This window comes from Hyla sarda, chromosome 3, assembly GCF_029499605.1.
Source record: "Hyla sarda isolate aHylSar1 chromosome 3, aHylSar1.hap1, whole genome shotgun sequence".
Classification (NCBI taxonomy): Eukaryota; Metazoa; Chordata; class Amphibia; order Anura; family Hylidae; genus Hyla; species Hyla sarda.
In genome coordinates this window covers 215057673-215080020 of record NC_079191.1, presented here as the reverse complement: position 1 = coordinate 215080020, position 22348 = coordinate 215057673, and the positions used below count along the sequence as shown (strand labels likewise).

General features: G+C 40.9%; 1 protein-coding gene across 6 annotated transcripts in view; it reads right to left on the bottom strand.

The window, feature by feature from the left end:
- Positions 1 to 22348, bottom strand: part of ORC3 (origin recognition complex subunit 3) — a 74091-nt gene that overhangs the window by 13553 nt on the left and 38190 nt on the right. For 5 of the 6 annotated variants that reach the window (XM_056566075.1, XM_056566076.1, XM_056566073.1 and 2 more), the window contains exons 13-16: positions 21199 to 21315; positions 9311 to 9390; positions 5165 to 5298; positions 3416 to 3501 (exon numbers count right to left, since the gene is read on the bottom strand). In XM_056566075.1, coding sequence (XP_056422050.1) covers positions 3416 to 3501; positions 5165 to 5298; positions 9311 to 9390; positions 21199 to 21315 — 417 coding nt within the window. The remainder of the gene's footprint in view (positions 1 to 3415; positions 3502 to 5164; positions 5299 to 9310; positions 9391 to 21198; positions 21316 to 22348) is intronic. The other variant, XM_056566074.1, reaches the window with a different exon arrangement.

Sequence of the window (22348 nt, the reverse complement as noted above, 5' to 3'; positions counted from 1 at the left end):
AGAGGTTAAATAATTTTTAATTTTTTTTAAAAATATTTCTGGAAATATTAAAAAAAAGTTTACTAGTCACAAAATATGAAAAATTAAATAACTTGTCATATCTCCCACTGTGGACCAGCAGGGGAGCTAACATGAGGAATCTGGTGAAAGCAAGCAACTTGTTTGGCTGCTGCAAATTAGACCTCGTCCGTCTACCTTCCTCCTCTGTCTATGTATGTGCAAAAGGAGAGGGGGAGTGGGTTTTGTAGTTTTTTTTCAATTCCACTGTCACCATTTTGTTGGTGTCTAAAGAGTGGTAAAGAACAGACTAGATGTCTCTTGATAGGTCACTGCTCCTCAGGGACTTCAAGAAAATGGTGCTGGCTCCCCCTTTCATTTTTTTTTTATTTTTTATTCGTTTTATTGAACAGGAAATAAAGACAACAAAACGAGAAAAAACAAAACATATGGCTCTGCACAAGCCATGTTTACACACGACAAAATACCCACGCAGGGGTGATATGGTTGTACATAAGAAAGAATAAAGTACAACAGTCAGGTACGGTGTGAATCATGCAATATAAGTGCACCGCTATCATATAAAACAGATGCATTTATCAAATCCAACTACCTTTGGGCACTATCAGCAAACTACTGCTACTGTTGAATCAAGCAAAAAGAGATGGTGGGGGGGGGGGGGGGCAGCGGACGGGAAGGGTAAAGAAAACAAAAGGAGCAACAACACAGAAATCAACAAAAAGCAGAAAGGGCCAAAAGGGAGGAAGGGCAGAGCACGAAAGAGAAAAACAAAGAAAAGAATAGAAAACGAGAGAAAGAAAGGAAAAGGGGGATCTCGTGGAGGGTCCCTAGGTAGACAACAATCAGCATCTAGTTCAGGGTGGAGTGTGGGACAACAACGCGTCCCTAATCAAACTTTGCTTCACATTTCCTATGTTTATATACCAGGCGCTCAAATGGTAATACAGTGTTAATCAATCTCTTCCACGTAGACATAGTAGGAGGTCTAGGATCCATCCATTTTAAAGCAACAGCCTTACAAGCCATGAACAGCGATTCTCGTAGCAGAACTCTAGTAAAATAGGGCCAGCTTTCTTCATCAAAAATACCAAACAAACAAGACAGGGGTACACGAGGAACCGTCCTACCAATAAAGACTAGAGAAAGGAAGTCACCTCCCTCCAGAAAGAGCACACATATGGACAAGACCAAATAAGGTGCCAAAACTCCGCCCTGGGAAAGCTACACCCATAGCACTGATCACTCTGAGCTCTACCCATACGATATAATCTGATTGGTGTAAGATAGCAACTATGGATGATATAAAGTTGGGTAATCTTATTATTCGCGGCGGGGGACACCAGTGTGTGAGATAATTGAACCTCCTAACACTGTTCCTCCGTCAAACCAGGTATATGAGATCTCCAGTCCCCCTTTCATTTTACCTAGCCTGTGCTATGCACATGTGCAGTGAGCAGCCCATGCTTTTCTATGAGACACTCTCAGTCTTAACTTTCTTGCCCTGTGCCTGCCATAAAGGTGTGAAGTGACACACCACAAAGAGGCTACAGTAATGGCAGCCCCCAGTACACACTTTATTAATAAATAACATAAAAACTACACTGTCCTAAAATTAAATGCACAAATGAAATGCTTTATCTTGATAGAATAATTTTATTTATTAAAAAAAATTTATGGTGACACATTCCCCTTAAGATCTAGGGGCTGGCGATGGCCAGGGAAAAAAGGAACAATGAAAGCAATTTATGACTATGAAGGAATTAACTTGGGCAGTTACGATGCTTAGATAAGCCCTACTATCCTAGTGTTCATCCTCACACATCAGATCATCCAAGCTGAACTTCTCTGAAAAGTGGCATGTCGCTTCTTTTCATGGTGCTGTTTGTTAAAAACCACATGCTTTTTTTTTTTCCTCACTGAAGTCTATGACAGATGGAAGATGGACATTATATAAAGGGCTTTTTTGCCTGTGTGAACATAAGACAGAACTCAGTGGCACTTAAACTGATCAACTCCTTTACAGTCCATCTCTGCTACAGAGCGGAGAGTTGTGCATTGGGACATGTACGCTGGAGCACCAATAGTGTATTCAGCTGCACATTTCTAGATTGTGTACAGGAGGTTCTTCACATCCTCCTCTGACCCCTTTTGTCGATGAGCTGTTTATGTCCACTGGATCCTCTTTGCTGGAAGTTGTTCCTCAATCACACATTCTGTGTATATTCTTGCACAAAAAATAGTCACAAACTTGAGTTGTTGTAGTACGGAAACAGCAACCGATCAGTTTGCTTATTTCATTTTTGAAAAGGCCTCTGAGAAATAACAGCAATCTGATTGGTGGCTATGGGTCAACTTTTCCTCAGCACAGGTCCTGATGAATCTCCCTCATAGGCACAAAAGACTGGGTGGGACTCGATTACCTTGTATTAAAGAGTAGGGATCGACCGATAACGATTTTTTAGGGCAGATACCGATAATCTGTGGAGGTTAGGGCCGATACCAATATTCCGGTATAAGTTATCGGCTATTTATCCCCCCCACCCCGGCGACACCACTGCAGATCATTGATTTAAAGCGGGCGCTTTAAATCAATGAACTGCAGCGGCTTTTGCGGTGCAAGAGACCGCCGCCGCCACCCACCCCCCGCACGCCGCCGGCCCCATTGCCTCCCCCCATCTCCGGTTTTTATAATTGCCTGTTCCCGGGGTCCGGGTCCGCGCTACATCTGGCTCTGGTGGTGTCCTCCTGAGCTGTCACTGTGCGCACTGACAGTGATGTCACGTTGAGGACGTCACTCGTCATTGCGCACCGCACAGCGTAACACAGGACGCAGCAGGAGCCAGAAGTAGCGTGGACCCCGGCCCCCAGGAACAGGGAATTATAAAACCGGGGATAGGGGAGGCAATGGGACAGGGGAGTGTGGTGGGGCGGTTGCGGTGGGGGCGGGGCACTATCGGATTATCGGCAAGGTAATTGCCGATACCGATAACGCCCAAAATCGTGAATATCGGCCGATAATATCGGCCAAACCGATGATCGGACGATCCTTATTATAGAGTGTTCCAGACATGCTCTGTAGCCTGTACAGAGTACAGGCAAAGAGAAATGCGAGCTCCATGCATCACCTATTATAAATGGTGATAGATCATGTTTTATCTATACACTGGTGTCACCTTTTACTGTAATCCTGTCTGATGAATAGGGGGCTGCTTAAAATAATCTGTACAGAACAGGAAGTCTCAGATTTATATTGGGCCTAGTGACCAGAGTAAAAACTGCAGGATTTCAGGATTAATTGATAAATAGAAAAATGTTAAATTAGAAAAAACATTACCAAAAATTATTTAAAAAAAAAAGTGTTTTACTTAAAAACTTGATTTGAACAATAGGTACATACTTTCTGAAGCTGGTAAAGGTCTGTCTTCTTCTGCAGGCCTGTTTGTGTGGAGCTTTCCTCATAATCTACATTTTCTAAAGTATCTGCTGAAATAAATTAATTTGAATTATAAAAAAATGTGTATTTCAAGCCATCCAATTCACAGAGTGTACTATGCCAAGGTTACATACTGCACTGCCACTGATATTTTTCTTAACCAAAATATTATTAATCCTGCTATAACTTCTTGCTTCTCCAAATCTTAGCCCAAATTTATGTAAGCCAGATTGGTGTCTAGGGTCATGCTGCAGGACAACATGACAATTTGTGCTTATTTACATTTTATTAGTTAACAAAAGTTAATTATTATTATTATAGTCATTAGTTAAAGGGGTACTCTGGTGGAAAACTTTTTTTTTTTAATCAACTGGTGCCAGAAAGTTAAACAGATTTGTAAATTACTTCTATTAAAAATCTTAATCCTTCCAGTACTTATTAGCTGCTGAATACTAAGGAGGAAATACTTTTCTTTTTGGAACACAGTGCTCTCTGCTGACATCTCTGTCCATTTTAAGAACTGTCCAGAGCAGCATATGTTTGCTATGGGGATTTTCTCCTACTCTGGACAGTTCTTAAAATAGACAGAGATGTCAGCAGAGATCACTGTGCTCGTGATTCAGCAGAGAGCTCTGTGTTCCAAAAAGAAAATAATTTCCTCTGTAGTATTCAGCAGCTAATAAGTACTGTGCGATCCACTTCTGAGGTATGAGGTAGCCGGAGGGCTTACCTCACGTGATGTGGCTGCTGCTGTGCTGAGAATGCTAAAGCCTGGCAGGACCAGGCTTTATCAATCGAGCGCAGAGCAGAGCACACAGATCAATGTGATTCTATGGAACCACATTGCTCTGTATGAGGAATCTACTGATTCCACCTAAAAGGACACTAAAAGTTTTTTTTTTAATCCAAAGTCCAAAATAGCGTATTTTTGGACACTTTTTATGAAAAGGAGTAAAAGCGATCAAAAAGTCTGGTCAAAACAAAAATGGTACCAATTAAAACTTCAGATCACAGCCCAAAAAATTAGCCCCTTAGCAGAAAAATAAAAAAGTTATAGGGGTCATAAGAGGACAATTTAAAATGTATACATTTTTGTGCATGTAGTTATGATGTTTTCCAAAAGTACGATAAAATGAAACCTATATAAGTAGGGTATCATTTTAATCACATAGACCTACAGAATAAAGAAAGCGTCATTTTTACCGAAAAATGTACTGCGTAGAAACGGAAGCCCCCAAAATGTACAAAATTGTGTTTTTTCTTCAATTTTGTCACACAATGATTTTTTTCCCGTTTCGCTGTAGATGTTTGGGTAAAATGATGTCATTACAAAGGAGAATTGGTGGTGCAAAAAATAAGCCCTCATATGTTTTTTTTGGTGCAAAATTTAAAGGGTTATGATTTTTAAAGGGTAAGGAGGAAAAAACAAAAGTGCAAAAACAGAAAAATGCTTGGTCCTTAAGGGGTTAAGCAAATATAAGTGGTAAAGGGTTAACCATTAGTTCTTAGTCCTCCCTACCCCCTACTCTAAATTCCGATCAAGAGGAAAACAAGGAGATGAATGGAGTAAAGGCCACCCATGGGCAGAGACATGCTTTATTTTAGTCAGTTGAAATAGCAGAATGCATTGGCAAAGGTAGGTATTTATGGTTATCCAGAAAGATATATTAAGCATGCAGATACTGAAAGAAGAGTACTGCATAACATATTCACCTTCAAGAGACTGGAAATGGGCCAGGAACTCCTCCAATTTTATTAGAGCACTGTCAAGCGGTCTTTCAGAATATGGCTTCAGAACCTCTAAACACTTATGAAGTGTAGCCACTAATTCATCCTTTGCCAGCATTCTGCAATGAAAAGACACCAGTCAATAAAAAGACTGAACAAAGAAAAAAGGCCATAGTTCTTGATATGTTATTGGTAAGGTAAAATCAGACCACACAGGATGCAGGGAGGTCACATTGTTGTATGGGGAAGGGGGATCACACAGGTGCAAAGTGCTGATAGACATCCTGTTTGGACTCGGGTTGTGACCTGGCATGCATATTTGGTCATGCACATTTGATGAAGGTCAGCTGAACATTAATTTAATGGGACCAGCCTATCATCTTATGTATATGTGGAGGGGGGGTTCCAGCTTTTCTCCAATATCAAAGCTCAGGAGAAATAAGGATCGGGCATATCAAATTCCAACATGTCTGATCCTTTCGCAGCAGCTTATTCCCCTTTTCCTACTGAAAACATACTTGGCCCAGTATGCATATGTATGGGGAAGGGGCATCAAGAAAAATAGCTGAAGGTGTATGGCTACCTTTAGAAGTCAAGGTGGTCTCTGGACCACAGTATATAAAGTACTAACAGAAAAACTAAATAGACACACATTTAGTAGCATCATAAACTGTTGGAAGCCAACATTGGCCACAGCAGTATAATTTGATATGTTGATATGATGAACTCAGAAACAATGAAGAGGACAATGGAATGCAGTGGAATTTCATGGATGGAATGGGTGTAAGGTGTTGGCAGGACTGGCTCCAGGAATGGTGGTTGATGCAACCAGCTGATTTGCTTTCATCCTGTTTAAAGCCATACAATAAGCCTTGCCCCTGAGTGATAGGATTGGAGGTGAGCTGCAGTTCCTATCGAAAAGCCATAAAACCAACCCCTGCAGTGTGGGCTCCAAAGAGGGCTCCAAACATAAGAATCCATCAAAGGACAAGAGCTGATTGAAATGCAAATAAACCACCTACAGGATGACATTCAACAACCTTGTTTGTGGATTGTCAAGGAACTGTTCTGATTGGCCATGGAGAGGTCTTGTGATGGGCAATGTATGGGTTACGTGGGTTGATGACTGCTATAATTGTTACTTACCTTACCTTCTTCATTGCACCACTATCCCTTAATTAGTTAGGATACCCCTTTATATTTGTATACCTTGTAATAAACCCCTATAAAGATCCAGTTGTCCTCAGTCATTTAGTAAGGCACCCCTAAAACAAAGCAGTTTCTACATAAACTCTCCTACAGCTTTCACCATTTGTTTCACTATTGCATGATGCAAACCAAGTCACAAAGCAAAAGTAACTAGTAATGTTCAGAATACAAACTAAGTTGACATTGTGTGCTTACAACAAAGCAATCTCCGAGTAAATGACGACAACTATCTACATGTCAAACAACACAGGTTTGGCAATTCAGAGATAAAGGAAATTGCTCATATTTTGTACCGTCACAGATTTACTTCCCTAAAAAAAAATAATAATTGGTATTTTACTGACAGTAATCAATGGTTACCTTGATGGATAAGTACAGTGAATAAATAAACTGGACTAAATCCTATTAAGCATAAACCATATAAGCCATTCAACCCCTAATATCACATGAGTTGTAGTTTTCAGTGGCAGCATTTTTGGGTACATCATTTTTATTGGAGAGCTTTCATTACTGTTTTTCTATTGGCAGAGGATGCAAAAAATTGCAAACCTACCATTGCTTTTTTTTTTTCAATTCTATAAGAAGTGTTGATGTTTTTGTTGGTGCTACTTTATGATCAATATAATTTATTGATTATTGATTCCTCTTTGCAGCATTACCAATTATGTATCTAGTTTTTGCGGTGAAAACAAATGAAAAAAAAATTATATATAAACATTTTTTTTTTTACTTTAGTAAATTTTACTTTTTTTTTTAAATCCCAGTAGGGGACTTGAAGCCACAATCTACCAGTAAACCTGCCACTGGTTGTGTGATTGAGTTACCCGGGGCGGGCTCTCTACCTCTGTCAAACACCTAGTCACTACTGACTGTGGAGTCTAAAGTTTAAAGCATTACTGTCATTTATAAGAAAATGTAAAAAAATGCTTAAGTCAGTGTAGTAATGTGCCTTATGACTTGTATGCATAATGATATGAATGTGTTAATATGTAAAATACCTTTTGATCTATGTATTACTATGATGAGTCTTTATGAATTTCTCTAGGAGACTTTCCCCTCAAATATGATTAGCTCCTCTCCTCCCCCCTCCCCCGTCATGAGGTCAGCACAAAATGTTTACATTTGCAAAACTTTCTACCTAAATGCAAGCTCTATAAAACTCTAATGTAGCCATGTGAAACCATATGGTGCAAGGACAGAAGAAAAAACTGCATTTTATGTCAAAAAATTTTCATTTTTACAGATTTGTGACCAAATTACATGCTTTTTATAACCCTAAAAGCAGCCATGTTGGACAGTACAGACGTCAATGAAGAAGAGGACTACGCCCCTCTACTTCCCCTACCTCCCTATATGTTTGCTAAGTAGTTTGGCCCTGTGATCATCCCACTCCCCTCCTCGATCACAGACTGTAATGTATTGTTTCGAGTGATGGAGCGGAATGTTCGTGTATCATGTGGTAGTGTGTATAGCTTAGGGAACCTGTGCTGTATATTGTACCGTCATGCTGTGCGATTGTAAATTATTGTATGACTTGTAATGATGACTGAATGATCAATAAAGCAGCAATGTGGAACCTATATGGTGCAAATACACAAGAAATAAGTTCATAAAACGACTAAAGAGAAACCATTTTGCAAATAAATTATATTTTAGCACCTTGTATTGCTTGTCAGTGTCTGCAAGCTGTCTGAATCTTACAGGTGTTCAGCTCATGCTTTTGAAAGCTGGATTACACACTGCTCTGGAGATAACCACACATCCCTCCCCTTCCCCTCAGTTATTTTGGTCCTATTTTTTTGATGGACCAAAAAGGATGAAATGTCAGGGTTCATGTGCAAAATTAAAGAGACAGAGACACCTAGTGGCCATTTTTTAAACCCTTTTTTCACATCTTTAGCAATAAATTTTTTTTAAATGAGGTATACAGTATTAATAAAATGCTTAGCTTGTAAGGAAGTATTAAATGGAAAAAAGTTGTTTCTAACAACAGTAACGATTTAAGGGTGTATTCACGCGGGAGCGCATCAGCAGCATATTTGATACCGCGGATGAGCTGCCGGCACACAGAGTTACAGTAGCAATCTCTCAGATGCTGCTGCGTAGCTTTGTCTGTCTACTTGTGACTGTCGGCAGGAAATCCAACATTATTGGTCTTTGATAAGCACCTTGATACCGAAAGTTTTTACTGGCAGTCTGAGCATTGGTATGGTACAGTGCATAGCACAAAAAAAAAATTCTGAAGCATCATAGGCAGGAAGTCCTTTAAAAACACTATATGGCTGTGTTTAGGGGTTACAGAAGTGATTAAAACATTTGCTGCCCAGCCTATAAGCACAGTTGATGGTTTCTAGGTAGCAGTGATTCTTATTCTATAAGCACACACAAGTTTAGAGTTCAAATCAACATGAAGTCTAGAGAAAGTCAAAGTTACCAACGCTTCTTTGTTAGTATATTTTCACATTTCAGTGTCATTTTACACTTTCTCAAAAATTTCAAAAAAAATCGCAGTAAAAAAAAAAAAAACTAAAAAACTACATGACGGTGCAGTGTTAATAAAACCTAAAGCTCACATCAGATGTTTAGAATTTTGCCAAGCATGTACTCAAATGCATTAATAAGACATAGGCAACTGTATACAAGATGTGTACATCTTCACATAAAGGAGATAAAGTGCTACGGATAGAGGTTTGTATTTTTTTTTTTTACATGCCTTATGTATATATAAAACATGGAATGAGTAAGACCTTATCCATCAGTAGGCTCCTGACTGGGCTGTGTTCATCCAGAAACAAACTGCAAAGCAACACTGCCTGCTGCTGGATACTTAAGAAATCCAGAAACTGCCCAGGCAGCATTGCAATGTTTTTATTGCTCTTTTATCATAACAACATATAGAATTACAGAAATTAGCAGACATACCGTAAGAGGTTTAATGCCGACTTGTAGTCTTCTGTTTCCCATATATTCTTCTCTAAACAGGCACAATAAAGTTCTCTAATCTAGAAACCAAATGCAGATCAAAAACTTTAGTGAAAGAATCTACTTCATCACTGTTCAATTTTATTGCTTTAAAACATTTGGGACTAAATTCTACAGTCATGGACAAACATTTGGGGACAGACAAATTAGTTTTCTTTTTTTACAAAGTTTTTATAGTGGTTATTTGGTAACTCTAGCTTGTTATGATATAGGTCATATGAATTGCAGAATAAACTTATCAAGGACATGGGTAGCTGTCATGCTGACTGAATTAGATAGGATGCTTTTAAAGGGAGATGGTGCATGAAATCATTGTCTTCTTCTGTTTACACATGCAGTCATCATTGATTTGCTTGAAAAAGCCTTCACAGGCAAGGACATCGCTTCTTGTAAGTTTGTCCCTAAATCAACCATTAACCCCTTAACCCCTTAAGGACCCAGCCAATTTTCAGTGTAGGACCCGGCCATTTTTTACACATCTGACCACTGTCACTTTAAGCATTAATAACTTCGGGAATTTTGTCGATACTTACATCATTTCTTGGTGAAAAATTCCAAAATATGATGAAAAAATTGGAAATTTTGCATTTTTTTCACTTTGAAGCTCTCTGCTTATAAGGAAAATTAATATTCCAAATAAATTATATATTGATTCACATATACAATATGTCTACTTTATATTTGCATCATAAAGTTGACATGTTTTTACTTCTGGAAGACATCAGAGGGCTTCAAAGTATAGCAGCAATTTTCTAAATTTTTCACAAAATTTTCAAAATCGAAATTTTTCAGGGACCAGTTCTGTTTTGGAGTGGATTTGAAGGGCCTTCATATTAGAAATACCCCATAAATGACCCCATTATAGAAACTGCACCCCTCAAAGTATTCAAAATGACATTCAAAAGGTTTGTTAACCCTTTAGGTGTTTCACAGGAATAGCAGAAAATTGAAGGAGAAAATTTTTACACTGGCATGTTCTTGTAGAACCAGTTTTTGAATTTTTAAAAGGAGTAAAAGGAGAGAAATCTTCCTAAGATGTGTAACCTAATTTCTCTCGAGTAAGGAAACTCATATGTGTATGTCAAATGCTCTGTGGGTGCAATAGAGGGCTCAGAAGGGAAGGAGCGACAGTGGGAGTTTGGAGAGTGAGTTTTTCTGAAAAAGTTTTGGGGGGCATGTCACATTTAAGAAGCCCCTATGGTGCCAGAACAGCAAAAAAACACAAAAAAAAAAAAACACATGGAATACTTTTTTGGAAACTACACCCCTCAAGGAACGTAAAAAGGGGTATAGTGAGCCTTAGCACCCCACAGGTGTTTGATGACTTTTTGTTAAAATTGGATGTGTAAATGGAAAAAAAATGTCCGCTAAAATGCTGGTTTTTCCCCAAATTTAACATTTTTACAAGGGGTAATAGTAGAAAATAACCCCCAAAATTTGTAACCCCATTTCTTCTGAGTATGGAAATACCCCATGTGTGGATGTCAAGTGCACTGCAGGCGCACTACAATGCTCAGAAGGGTTGGAGCGCCATTGAGCTTTTGGAGAGTGAATTTGTTTGGAATGGAAGTCAGGGGCAATGTGAGTTTACAAAGCCCCCCGTGGTGCCAGAACAGTGGACCCCCCCACATGTGACCCCATTTTGGAAACTACACCCCTCACAGAATTTAGTAAGGGGTGCAGTGAGTATTTACACCCCTCTGGCGTTTGACAGATCTTTGGAACAGTGGGCTGTGCAAATTAAAAATTCCTTTTTTCATTTTCACGGAACACTGCTCCAAAAATCTGTCAGACACCAGTGGGGGGTAAATGCTTACTGTACCCCTTATTACATTATGTGAGGGGTGTAGTTTCCAAAAAAGGGGTCACATGGGGGGGGCTCCATTGTTCTGGCACCAGGGGACTTTGTAAACACACATGGCCTTCAATTCCGGACAAATTTTCTCTTCAAAATCCCAATGGTGCTCCTTCTCTTCTGAGCATTGTAGTTCGCTCGCAGAGCACTTTACATCCACATATGGGGTATGTTCTTACTCAGAAGAAATTGGGTTACACATTTTGGGGGGCTTTTTTCCTATTTTCCCTTGTGAAAATGAAAAATTTAGGGTAACACCAGCATTTTTTTGTGAAAACATTTATTTTTTTTCATTTTCCCATCCAACTTTAATGAAAATTCTTCAAACACCTGTGTGGTGTTAAGGCTCACTGTACCCCTTGTTATGTTCCGTGAGGGGTGTAGTTTCCAAAATGGGGTCACATGTGGGTATTAATTTTTTTGCGTTAATCTCAGAACCCCTGTAAAATCACCAATTTAGGCCTCAAATGTACATAGTGCGCTCTCACTCCTGAGCCTTGTTGTGCGCCCGCAGAGCATTTTATGCCCGCATATGGGGTATTTCCATACTCAGGAGAAATTGCGTTACAAATTTTGGGGGTCTTTTTTTCCTTTTACCGCTTGTGAAAATAAAAAGTATGGGGCAACACCAGCATGTTAGTGTAAAATGTTTTATTTTTTTACACTAACAGGCTGGTGTAGCCCCCAACTTTTCCTTTTCATACGGGATAAAAGGAGAAAAATCCCCCTAAAATTTGTAGTGCAATTTCTCCCGAGTACGGAAATACCCCATATGTGACCCTGAACTGTTTCCTTGAAATACGACAGGGCTCCGAAGTGAGAGAGCACCATGTGCATTTGAGGACTAAATTAGGCATTGCATAGGGGTGGACATAGGGGTATTCTACGCCAGTGATTCCTCAAACAGGGTGCCTCCAGCTGTTGCTAAACTCCCAGCATGCCTGGACAGTCAGTGGCTGTCCGGAAATGCTGGGAGTTGTTGTTTTGCAACGGCTGGAGGCTCCGTTTTGGAAACACTGCCGTACGATATATTTTTCATTTTTATTGGGGGGGGGGGGGTAAAGTGTAAGGGGGTGTATATTTTGTGTTTTACCCTTTATTATGTGTTAGTGTAGTGTAGTGTTTTTAGGGTACATTCGCACTGGCGGAGGTTTACAGTGAGTTTCCCGCTAGGAGTTTGCGCTGCAGCACAAAAATTTGCCGCAGATCGTACTTCAAGCAGGAAACTTACTGTAAACCCACCAGTGTGTATGTACCGTGTACATTAACATGGGGAAGGGGGGGGGGGGGGGGATCTCCAGCTGTTTCAAAACTACAACTCCCAACATGTACTGACAGACCATGCATGCTGGGAGTTGTACTTTTGCAACACCTGGAGGTACACTGGTTGGAAAACCTTCATTTAGGTTCTGTTACCTAACTCAGTATTTTCCAACCAGTGTGCCTCCAGCTGTTGCAAAACTACAACTCCCAGCATGTACTGATCGCCGAAGTGCATGCTGGGAGATGTAGTTATGCAACAGCTGGAGGTACGCAACTACAACTCCCAGCATGCCGAGACAGCTGTTTGCTGTTTGGGCATGCTGGGATTTGCAACATTTGGAGGGCTACAGTTTAGAGACTACTGCATAATTATCTCCAAACTGTGGCCCTCCAGATGTTGCAAAACTACAAATCCCAGCATGCCCAGACAGCAAACTTCTGTGTGGGCATGCTAGGAGTTGTAGTTTTGCAAGATCTAGAGGGCCACAGTTTAGAGATAACTGCACAGTGATCTCCAAACTGTAGACCTCTAGCTGTTGCAAAACTGCAAATCCCAGCATGCCCACACAGCAAATAGCTGTATGGGCATGCTGGGAGTTGTAGTTTTGCAACATCTGGAGGACTACAGTTTAGAGACCACTGTATAGTGGTCTCAAACTGTAGCCCTCCAGATGTTTCTAGACAACTCACCGGCTTCCGTAGGATCCAGGGAGCCAGCCGCACGACATCGCCGTCCGCCGATCCCCATCGCCCACTGCCGTCAGATGGGTAAGTGGATCTTCGGTGCCGGTCCTCTGTCGGTTTCCTCGTTCTGCCCCGCCTATTGTGGGTGGGCAGAGCGAGGAAACTGAAAGTTAACCCCCCCCCCCCCCCCCGATCTGCTATTGGTCGTTGCTTCTTGACGACCAATAGCAGGGATAGGAGGGGTGGCGCCCCTGCCACCTTGCTCCTATTCCTTCAGGGGGATCGTGGGTGTCTTAGACAACCCCCATCCCCCTTATTTTCCGGGTCACCATAGACCCGTATGACCCGGAATTGCGCAAATCGCAAGTGTGAATTCACCTGCAATTTGCGGCGATCACCGACATGAGGGGTCTGATGACCCCCCTGGGCATTTGCACGGGATGAGTGCTGAATGATTTCAGCAGGCATCCCGGTCTGATCCCCGCCCGGCGTGCATGGCGGGGACCTGAATTCCCCATGATGTACGTCAAGGGTCCTTAAGGGGTTAAAGGGGTACTAAGGTGGAATTTTTATTTTTTTAAATCAACTGGTGCCAGAAGGACGGACAATTTTTTTTACCTATATGACCAGGCTCTTTTTTTTAATTTGAAATGTGTCTCTTTAAATGGTAATAACTTTAGAATGCTTTTCCTGTGATTCTGAGATTGTTTTTTCTTGACATGTTGTACTTTATATAAGTGGTGCATTTTTGTTTACACAAAGCATTTTTGTCAAAAACTCACAAATATTATGAAAAACTGGAAAATTTCTGGCTTTTCAAAATTATTTCTTTTATGGTGTTCACTGTGCGGTAAAAGTGATGTTATATTTATTCTGTGGGTCGGTACAATTATGGTGATACCCATGTTATATAGCTTTTTATGTTCTTTTTCCTTTTTATGAGCAAAATTCTTTTTTTCCCCTTTTTTGGGTTATTTTCCGACAGCAATAACTTTTTTATTTTTCGTCTGACACCATTGAGTGAGGGCTAATTTTTTGCGGGACAAGCTGTACTATTGGCATCATTTTTGCGATACATGCTACCTTTTGATCTTTTTTATTCTGCTATTTGTGCTGAATGTTGTGCTATTCTGTTGCTTTTTATTACAGCGTTCACAGTGCGGGATAATTTACATTGTAGCTTTACAGTACATGTCATTACGGATGTGGCAATACCTATTATGTATGTGGTTTGTGGTTTGTTTGTTTTGTTGATGATAATACAGGTCTTTTATTGGGAAAGGGGCTTTTTTTTTTATTTTACTTCATACTTTTATTGAAGAATTTTTTATCTAATTTTTTGCAATACAGTATGACCTGATCAGCTGCGCACAGTACAGCCTATGCGATCCAGCCTGTGGCTGGATCTCACAGGCTTCTATAGCAAGCAGACAGGAGGTCATCATCTGACCTCCTGTTGCCATAGCAACCAACGGCGACCCACGATCGTGTCGCGGTGCCTCCGTTCCGTTGGTGAACGGGGGAGCTCCCTCCCTCTGTCTCTGGCGATCAGTGCTGCAGTCACAATGACATTGGTAACTATGGGGTTTGGTGAACACAACATTGAAAAACTCCAAGAACCTGGTCTAGAAGCAGATATTTAGCATGCTGAGTTTTTAGCATAAACTTGATGTATTTGTAAATAAAATAAAAAAAAAAAAACACAAAATGTTTATAATCATAATTCAGTATTCGTAAAGTTTTTAGGACCTTTCCGTTTTTTCATTCTGTGATGTTGTAGCTTTGTGCTAAACCCCGCCACGAAAAAAAAAAAAATTATTATATATATATATATCACATTTCCTCCATCATCCTAAATACCGCATAATGACCAAGTTAAAACAGAATTTTAGAAATGTTTGCTAATTGTTTACTCCGTCCCTGGCATCTTATCCCCTATCCAAAGGATAGGGGATAAGATGTTAGATCGCCGCGGTCCCGCTGCTGGGGACCCCGGGGATCGCCGCTGCGGCACCCCGCCATCATTACTGCACAGAGCGAGTTCGCTCTGTGCGTAATGACGGGCGATACAGGGGCCAGAGCAGCATCATATCATGACTCCGCCCCTCATTACATCACGGCCCGTCCCCTTAATGCAAGTCTATGGCAGGGGGCGTGACGAGCGCCACGCCCCCTCCCATAGACTTGTAGTGACGGGGGCGGGCCGCGACGTAACGATGCTCCGGCCCCTGTATTGCCCGTCATTACGTGCAGAGCGATCTCACTCTGCGCAGTAATGATAGCGGGGTGCTGCAGCAGCGATCCCTGGGGTCCCCAGCAGCGGGACCCCGGTGATCTGACATCTTATCCCCTATCCTTTGGATAGGGGATAAGATGTCTAGGGGCGGAGTACTCCTTTAAACTTTGCATTTAAAAAAAAAATCTATGGGGAGATTTATCATAACCTGTGCAGAGGAAAAGTTGCCCAGTTGCCCATAACAACCAATCAGCTCACTTCTTTTATTTTTAACAAGGCCTCTGCAAAATGAAAGAAGCGATCTGATTGGTTTCTATGTGCAACTTTTCCTGTGCACAGGTTTTGATACATCTCCCCTGTGTTCTTTGCTCCATTCAGCTTCTCTATGACTAATTTTCCCTATCCCAGACACTAAAAAACACGGCACACCTACAGCATGATACTGCCATTACCATACTTCACTGTTGGGATGGTATTGAGCAGGCAATGAGCAGTGCCAGGTTTTTGTCAGACATCATGCTTAGAATTGAGGCCAAAAAGTTTCATCTTGGTTTCATCAGGCCAGAAAATCTTGTTTCTCACACTTCTTAAGGTGCTTTGCAATCTCCAGGCTTTTGCGTCTTTTACTGAGGAGCGGCTTCTTTGTGGCCACTCTGCGGTATTACTCATATTAGTAAAGTTCTGTAGTGGCTTGGTTTTTGCTTTGATATGCATTGTTGGCTGTGAGACCTTATATAGACAGAGCCATGTCGTTCCAAAACATGTCCAGTCATAATCATCTTAAAGATGATCAATTTATCAAGCTTCTACGCCGATGGTTTGGCGTAGAAATTTTCGACATTTTATGCCGGCTGTGCCACTTCGAAGCAAGTGGACTTCACTTAGCATAAAATGAGGCATGGCCATTGCACACAACTAAATTTACTACAACATACACTAGAGAACTAGCATATATTGTAGCTGAAATCTACTCTAGTTCAGTGGACAGGTAGCTGCAGTAGTGCCTGATTCATTGAGAGGTGTGTGATCCATAATAAATACCAAAAATCCAAATACTGTGGGTTTACACACTAAGCGCAGATAAGCAACATGATGTAAGCAGGGTGTAAGGCTCTGTTCACTTCTGTGCTGACGATTATATTAATCATTGGGGTTCATCGGGAACAGTGGTATCCATGATACGATGAGTCTGGCAGAATGTTGCGTCTTTCGTAATGAATAGAAGATGCAAGTGTGAGTACAGCTCTGTCCTTTCTATTTATTTATTTTTTATTAATGTTAGGCTGTTTTTTATTGATTGTGGTTTTCCTTTTTTAAGAATCCTATTTTGAGGATTCCAGGACAGCATCCCAAATTATCTGTATTGACCACTACTGAAGCTGAGGCGTTTGCTCTAGTAGCTGCAGGATACCCAAGGCACGCCAAGGGATACAATGAACATGTGACGTGTGTGAACATACTGTACATGCACAGCTGCAGTACTCATTGGTTCTGTATTATCAGTGCCATCTGCTGGTTGCATTAAGAGTTACAGTCTCATAAAGCCTATGAAGAACGTAAACCAGAGTGAATAACAAACCCCCTATGTACTTTATGTCAAAGCTTTCACTTTGTTGGAACACTAAGCATGCATTTTTCCCATTCATGCTATTGTATTCAGTCAATGACCATCAGATGCTCAGACAATGCAGATTATACAATGCAAGATAATTGCTCTCTAGTAGAGGCCTTGACAAATTTGTTAAGAATATAGGAGCCACCAAAAAAAAAAAAAAAAAATGTTAGGAGCCAGGATGCCACACGTCATGTAACGTAACATCATTACGGAACATGAAGTTACGTGACATCACGTGATCAGTCATTACTGTCCCCTCATCTTCTCCTCCTTTACCGTGTTGATTCCCTTTATGTATTTAAAAGTCTATCATATCATATCCCCCCTGTCTATTCTTTCTTCCAAGCTATACATGTTAAGGTCCTTTAACCTTTCCTGGTAAGTTTTATCCTGCAATCCATGTACTAGTTTAGTAGCTCTTCTCTGAACTCTCTCTAGAGTATCTAGAGGTGAGGTGAGGTCTCACCAGTGTTCTGTAAAGCGGCATGAGCACTTCCCACTCTCTACTGCTTATACCTCTCCCTATACATCCAAGCATTCTGCTAGTGTTTCCTGCTGCTCTATTACATTGTCTTCCTACCAGGGATCGACCGATATTGATTTTGTAGAGCCGATACCGATAACCTGTGAACTTTCAGGCCGAACTCAAACAGATATTCCATGCATTTTAACCCCCCCCCCCCTCAAATATCCTTGGTAAAATAAGGGTGCGTGTATACCCTGATAAACTGTTTCTGGCTCCGCAGAAGCCGGTGCAGATCAATGATTTAAAGCGGGCACTTTAAATCAATGAACTGCAGCGGCTTTTGTGGGGCTAGAGACCGCCACCGCCACCCGCTTCTCTCCCCCTGCATGTCCTGGGGTCCTGAGTCCAACCACCGCCGCTGCCAGGCATCCTGAGCTGTCAATGTGCGCCAGGCCACTGACTGTGACGTTGCGTTAAGGACGTCATTGTGCAGCGCACAGCAACAGCGCAGGACGCCGCAGGAGCCAGAAGTAGCGCGGACCCCGGGAACAGGAAATTCTAAAACGGGGGATGGGGGAGGCAATGGGGCACCGGTGGCGGCGGTCTCTGGCAGCAGTTGGACTCAGGACAGGCAGAGACGCGGGTGGCGGCGGCGGTCTCTGGCAGAATTGGTGGTTGGACTCAGGACAGGCATGGGGAGAGAAGCTGGCGGCGACGGTGGTCTCTGGCCCCACAAAAGCCGCTGCAGTTCATTGATTTAAAGCGCATTATCGGCAAGGTAATACCCGATACCGATAACTTAGAAAATCGTGAATATCGGCCGATAACATTGGCCAAACCGATATAATCGGCCATTGACTACAACCCTCTGTTGTCTGTCCCTCAGCCACTACATAATCCACTCAACAATATGGGAGTCGAAGCTCAATGACTGTAGTTTATTGATAAGTCTTCTATGTGGGACAGTGTCAAAAGCCTTAATAAAATCTAGATATGCGATGTCTACTGCCCCTCCACCATCTATTATTTTAGTCACCCAATCAAAAAAATCAATAAGATTTGTTTGACACAATCTCCTTGAAGTAAACCCATGTTGTTTTTCATCTTGCAATCCATGGGATTTTAGATGTTCCACATCCTTTAGTAGGGTTTCCATTAATTTTCCCACTATTGATGTCAGACTTACTGGCCTATAGTTGCTTGATTCCTCCCTACTATCTTTCTTGTGAATGCACAATATTTGCTAATTTCCAATCTTCCGAGATGGCTCCTGTTACCAGTGATTGGTTAAATAAATCTGTTAACGGTTTTTCTAGTTCTCCGCTAAGCTCTTTTAAAAATTTTGGCTGTAACCCATCAGGCACCTGTTACTTATTTGTCTTCACTTTGCCTTTGAAAAGACACATGTATCAAACGATTCATTAGTATTCCTCCTTAATTGAGGTCCTTTTCCTTCTGTAAAAACTGAACAGAAGTATTCATTAAGGTAGTCCCCTAGCCCTTTATTCTCTTCTACATACCTTGCTTCCTTTGCTTTTAATTTAGTTATTCCTTGTTTTTCATTTCCTTTTTTCATTTATATATCTGAAGGATGTCTTATCCCCTTTTTTCACAGACTGAGCTAGTTTTTCTTCTGCCTGCACTTTAGAAGTTCTTATATTTTGCTTGGCCTCTTTCTGCCTAATCTTGTAGATTTCCCTATCTTCATTGCTCTGTTTTTTTAATTTTTTTTATAGTTACTAAATGCTAGCTTTTTGTTTTTTTTACGATTTTGGACACTTCTGCTGAGTACCACGGTGGTCTCTTCCTTTTTCTGCTTTTGCTGACAAGTTAAATGCAATTTTCTGTTGCCTTTAATAATGCATATTTTAAGTAGTCCCATTTCTCCTGAACTCCATGTAATCTGTTCCAGTCTGATAGGGACTCATTTATGACTAATCTAATTTTTGAAGAGTCAGTTTTTCTAAAATCTAAAACTTTAGTTTTTGTGTGGTGTGACTCCTTCACTGTTCTTATATTAAACCACACTGACAGGTGATCACTAGATCCCAAGCTTTCTCCAACAATAACATCATATACCAAATCCCCATTTGTGAATACCAAATCCAAAATGGCCTCCCTCCGGGTTGGCTCCTCAACCACTTGTTGTAGAGATAATCCCAGTAGGGAATTTAGAATATCTGTACTCCTGGCAGAACTAGCTATTTTGGCTTTCCAGTTTATATCCGGAAGATTGAAGTCTCCCATAATGACAACTTCTCCTTTCATTGTCATTTTAGCTATTTCCTCAACTAGTAGATCATCTAATTCTTTAACCTGGCCAGGTGGTCTATATAATATATCACACCTACATGAGTTACTGTCTGATTACCAAACTGCAACATAACCCAAACTGACTCTATGTTGGCCTCACTAACTTGTATTAGGTTAGATTTTATGCTATCTTTCACATACAGTGCCACTCCTCCTCCTTTCTTGCCTTCTCTGTCTCTTCTGTATAAAAAGAGTATACTGGTATAGTTATGTCCCGGTCATTACTTTCATTAAACCATGTCTCAGTAACAGTCACTAAATCAACATTCCCAGATGCCATTATTGACCCAAGTTCAATGATCTTATTACCTAAACTGTGAGCATTTGTAGACAGGACTCTGGGCTTGTCATTTCTTAACTTCTGTGCTACTGACATGTTTTGGCATTGTTTGGGGGGGGGGGGGGGGCAATTGGACTCTTGGATTATTACTCTTTTGCCCACCATTTTTAATACTCCTTAGCAAATTCTTGGAATTGTTCACTGAGTACATTTGTTCCCTTGAGAGAAAGATGCAAACCATCTTTTTTGTACATTTTCCTCCCTGTGTGTCGCAGTCATTAGTGTCCCCTCAGCTTCCCTGTGTGTCACAGTTATTAGTGTCCCCTTATCCCCCCTGTGTGTCACAGTGTCCCCTCATGTCCTTCATGTGTCACAGTGTCCCCTCATCTCCCCATGTGACACAGTCAGTATCTCATCTCCCGTGTGTCACAATCATTAGTTTCCCCTCATCTTCTCGTGTGTCACAGTGTTCCTTCATCTACTCAGAGTGTCCTCTCATCTCCCCCTGTGTCACAGTGCCCTCTCATCTCCCCATGTGTCATAATTTCCTCCCATCTTTTTTCATTTTTTGAACTGTTTTTACCTCTGTCTCCATCCCCATGCTGTTTAGCCTCCGGTGTGGAGCAACGGATGTCTACAGTCAGCGCTCCAGTGTCATGTGACTGTCACAGCCAATCAGCAGCCTCAAGTGGTGACGTGACACTCCATACTTCTGACTACAGAGCATCATTGCTGAGGCCGCTGATTGCCTGCGGTGGTCACCTGACATCCAGTTCCTGTAACACTGAAGTGCCGATCGAAGGCAGTTTATTTATTTAAAAGACGGACACTTCGAAAAGGGCTGACAAAACCTGGGCCACCACAGAATTTTAAGTCCCCATGGGGACCTAGTGCTCAGGATTTGTCAAGCCCTGTCCTATTAGACTGCACAAAAGATGTTAGCCCAGAGTTATTGTTGACAAATACATGATATGAAGACCAGAAAAAACTAAAATATACACAATCTGCAGCTTCTGAACACCAATGTACTTAGAACTAATATAACATTGTAATTCCAGCAATTTAATATACTTATATTCTCTATTTATCACACAGAAGACAGATCTTATTGTGTACCTGCTTTCCTAAGGGATACTTAGGAAGAATGCATGTGAAATGATGCAGACATCTTAAAACAGGGGTATAATTTTCATGGTAAGCATGTAAATCTGTCAAACACGTTTTGGTCATCTTCTAAAATAAAAAAATTAAAACACAGCTAATTAGATATTTGCAAACAACTGTGGAAGATAACATGTTAATTATATATGCAGCATGACAATGATTCAAGCCATAAGAATACATTCACACATTGCAGTTTAAACCAAAACCGTTTCTGGCTTTGGCTAAAAAAAAACATGTCATGTCAGTTTTTATGCAGCTCACTGTCAGGTAAAACTGACAAGTTATGTGTGTTTTTCATATCAATAATGGTCAACATTAACAGCAGCATTTAAAGTGGAAATAGCCGGCAGCACACACCCTTCACGTAAAGAGAACGTAAATGTATGCACTTCCTGGTGTATGTTATTCTCTATGGCCTCTAGGAAATGTATTGCTTCTGATTCTAGCCTCTCTTTACAGCACATTATTAAGGACTGCATTGTTTTGCAGCTTATAATGTTCTAGTTGACATCTAAGTCTATCAGTGCATCCTGATATATGCTATATAGCATTAATATTTACAAAACTTATTAACATAAAAGTTTCCTATACGGAAAAGCGTAATGTGAACTTAGCCCTTGGGTGTGTTTTTTTTTTGTCTTTAAAGCCAAAGCCAGGAATTGCACAAGTCTCATTATTTATAATCCTTTCCAAACTTCAAAAACAACATCAAAATGTAAGACTACACCTTTACAGAATGAATTTGATAGGCTGTTGAATGTTTTTGCCCTTGCTCACTATGTGTGTAAACTGTGCAAATATCTCTACTGAAGATTTTACAATTTTCACAAATACTGGAAAGGTTTTTACAAGAGTATATTCTCACTGTGCAGTCAAGATATATATTTTTTAAAGGGGTACTCCAGTTTACATTTTTAGGAAAATGTATGCCCTATCCAAAGGACAGGGGATAAGTGTTTGATCGCAGGGGGTTAAACCACTGGGCCCACCCACTATCTCCTGCCTGGGGCTCTACTTGTGTACGAAGTGAGGGTCGGTACAATCCCTCCATGCATCTCTATGGGATAGCTGACGTGCTTGGAGTACTCATGTATCTCAGGCT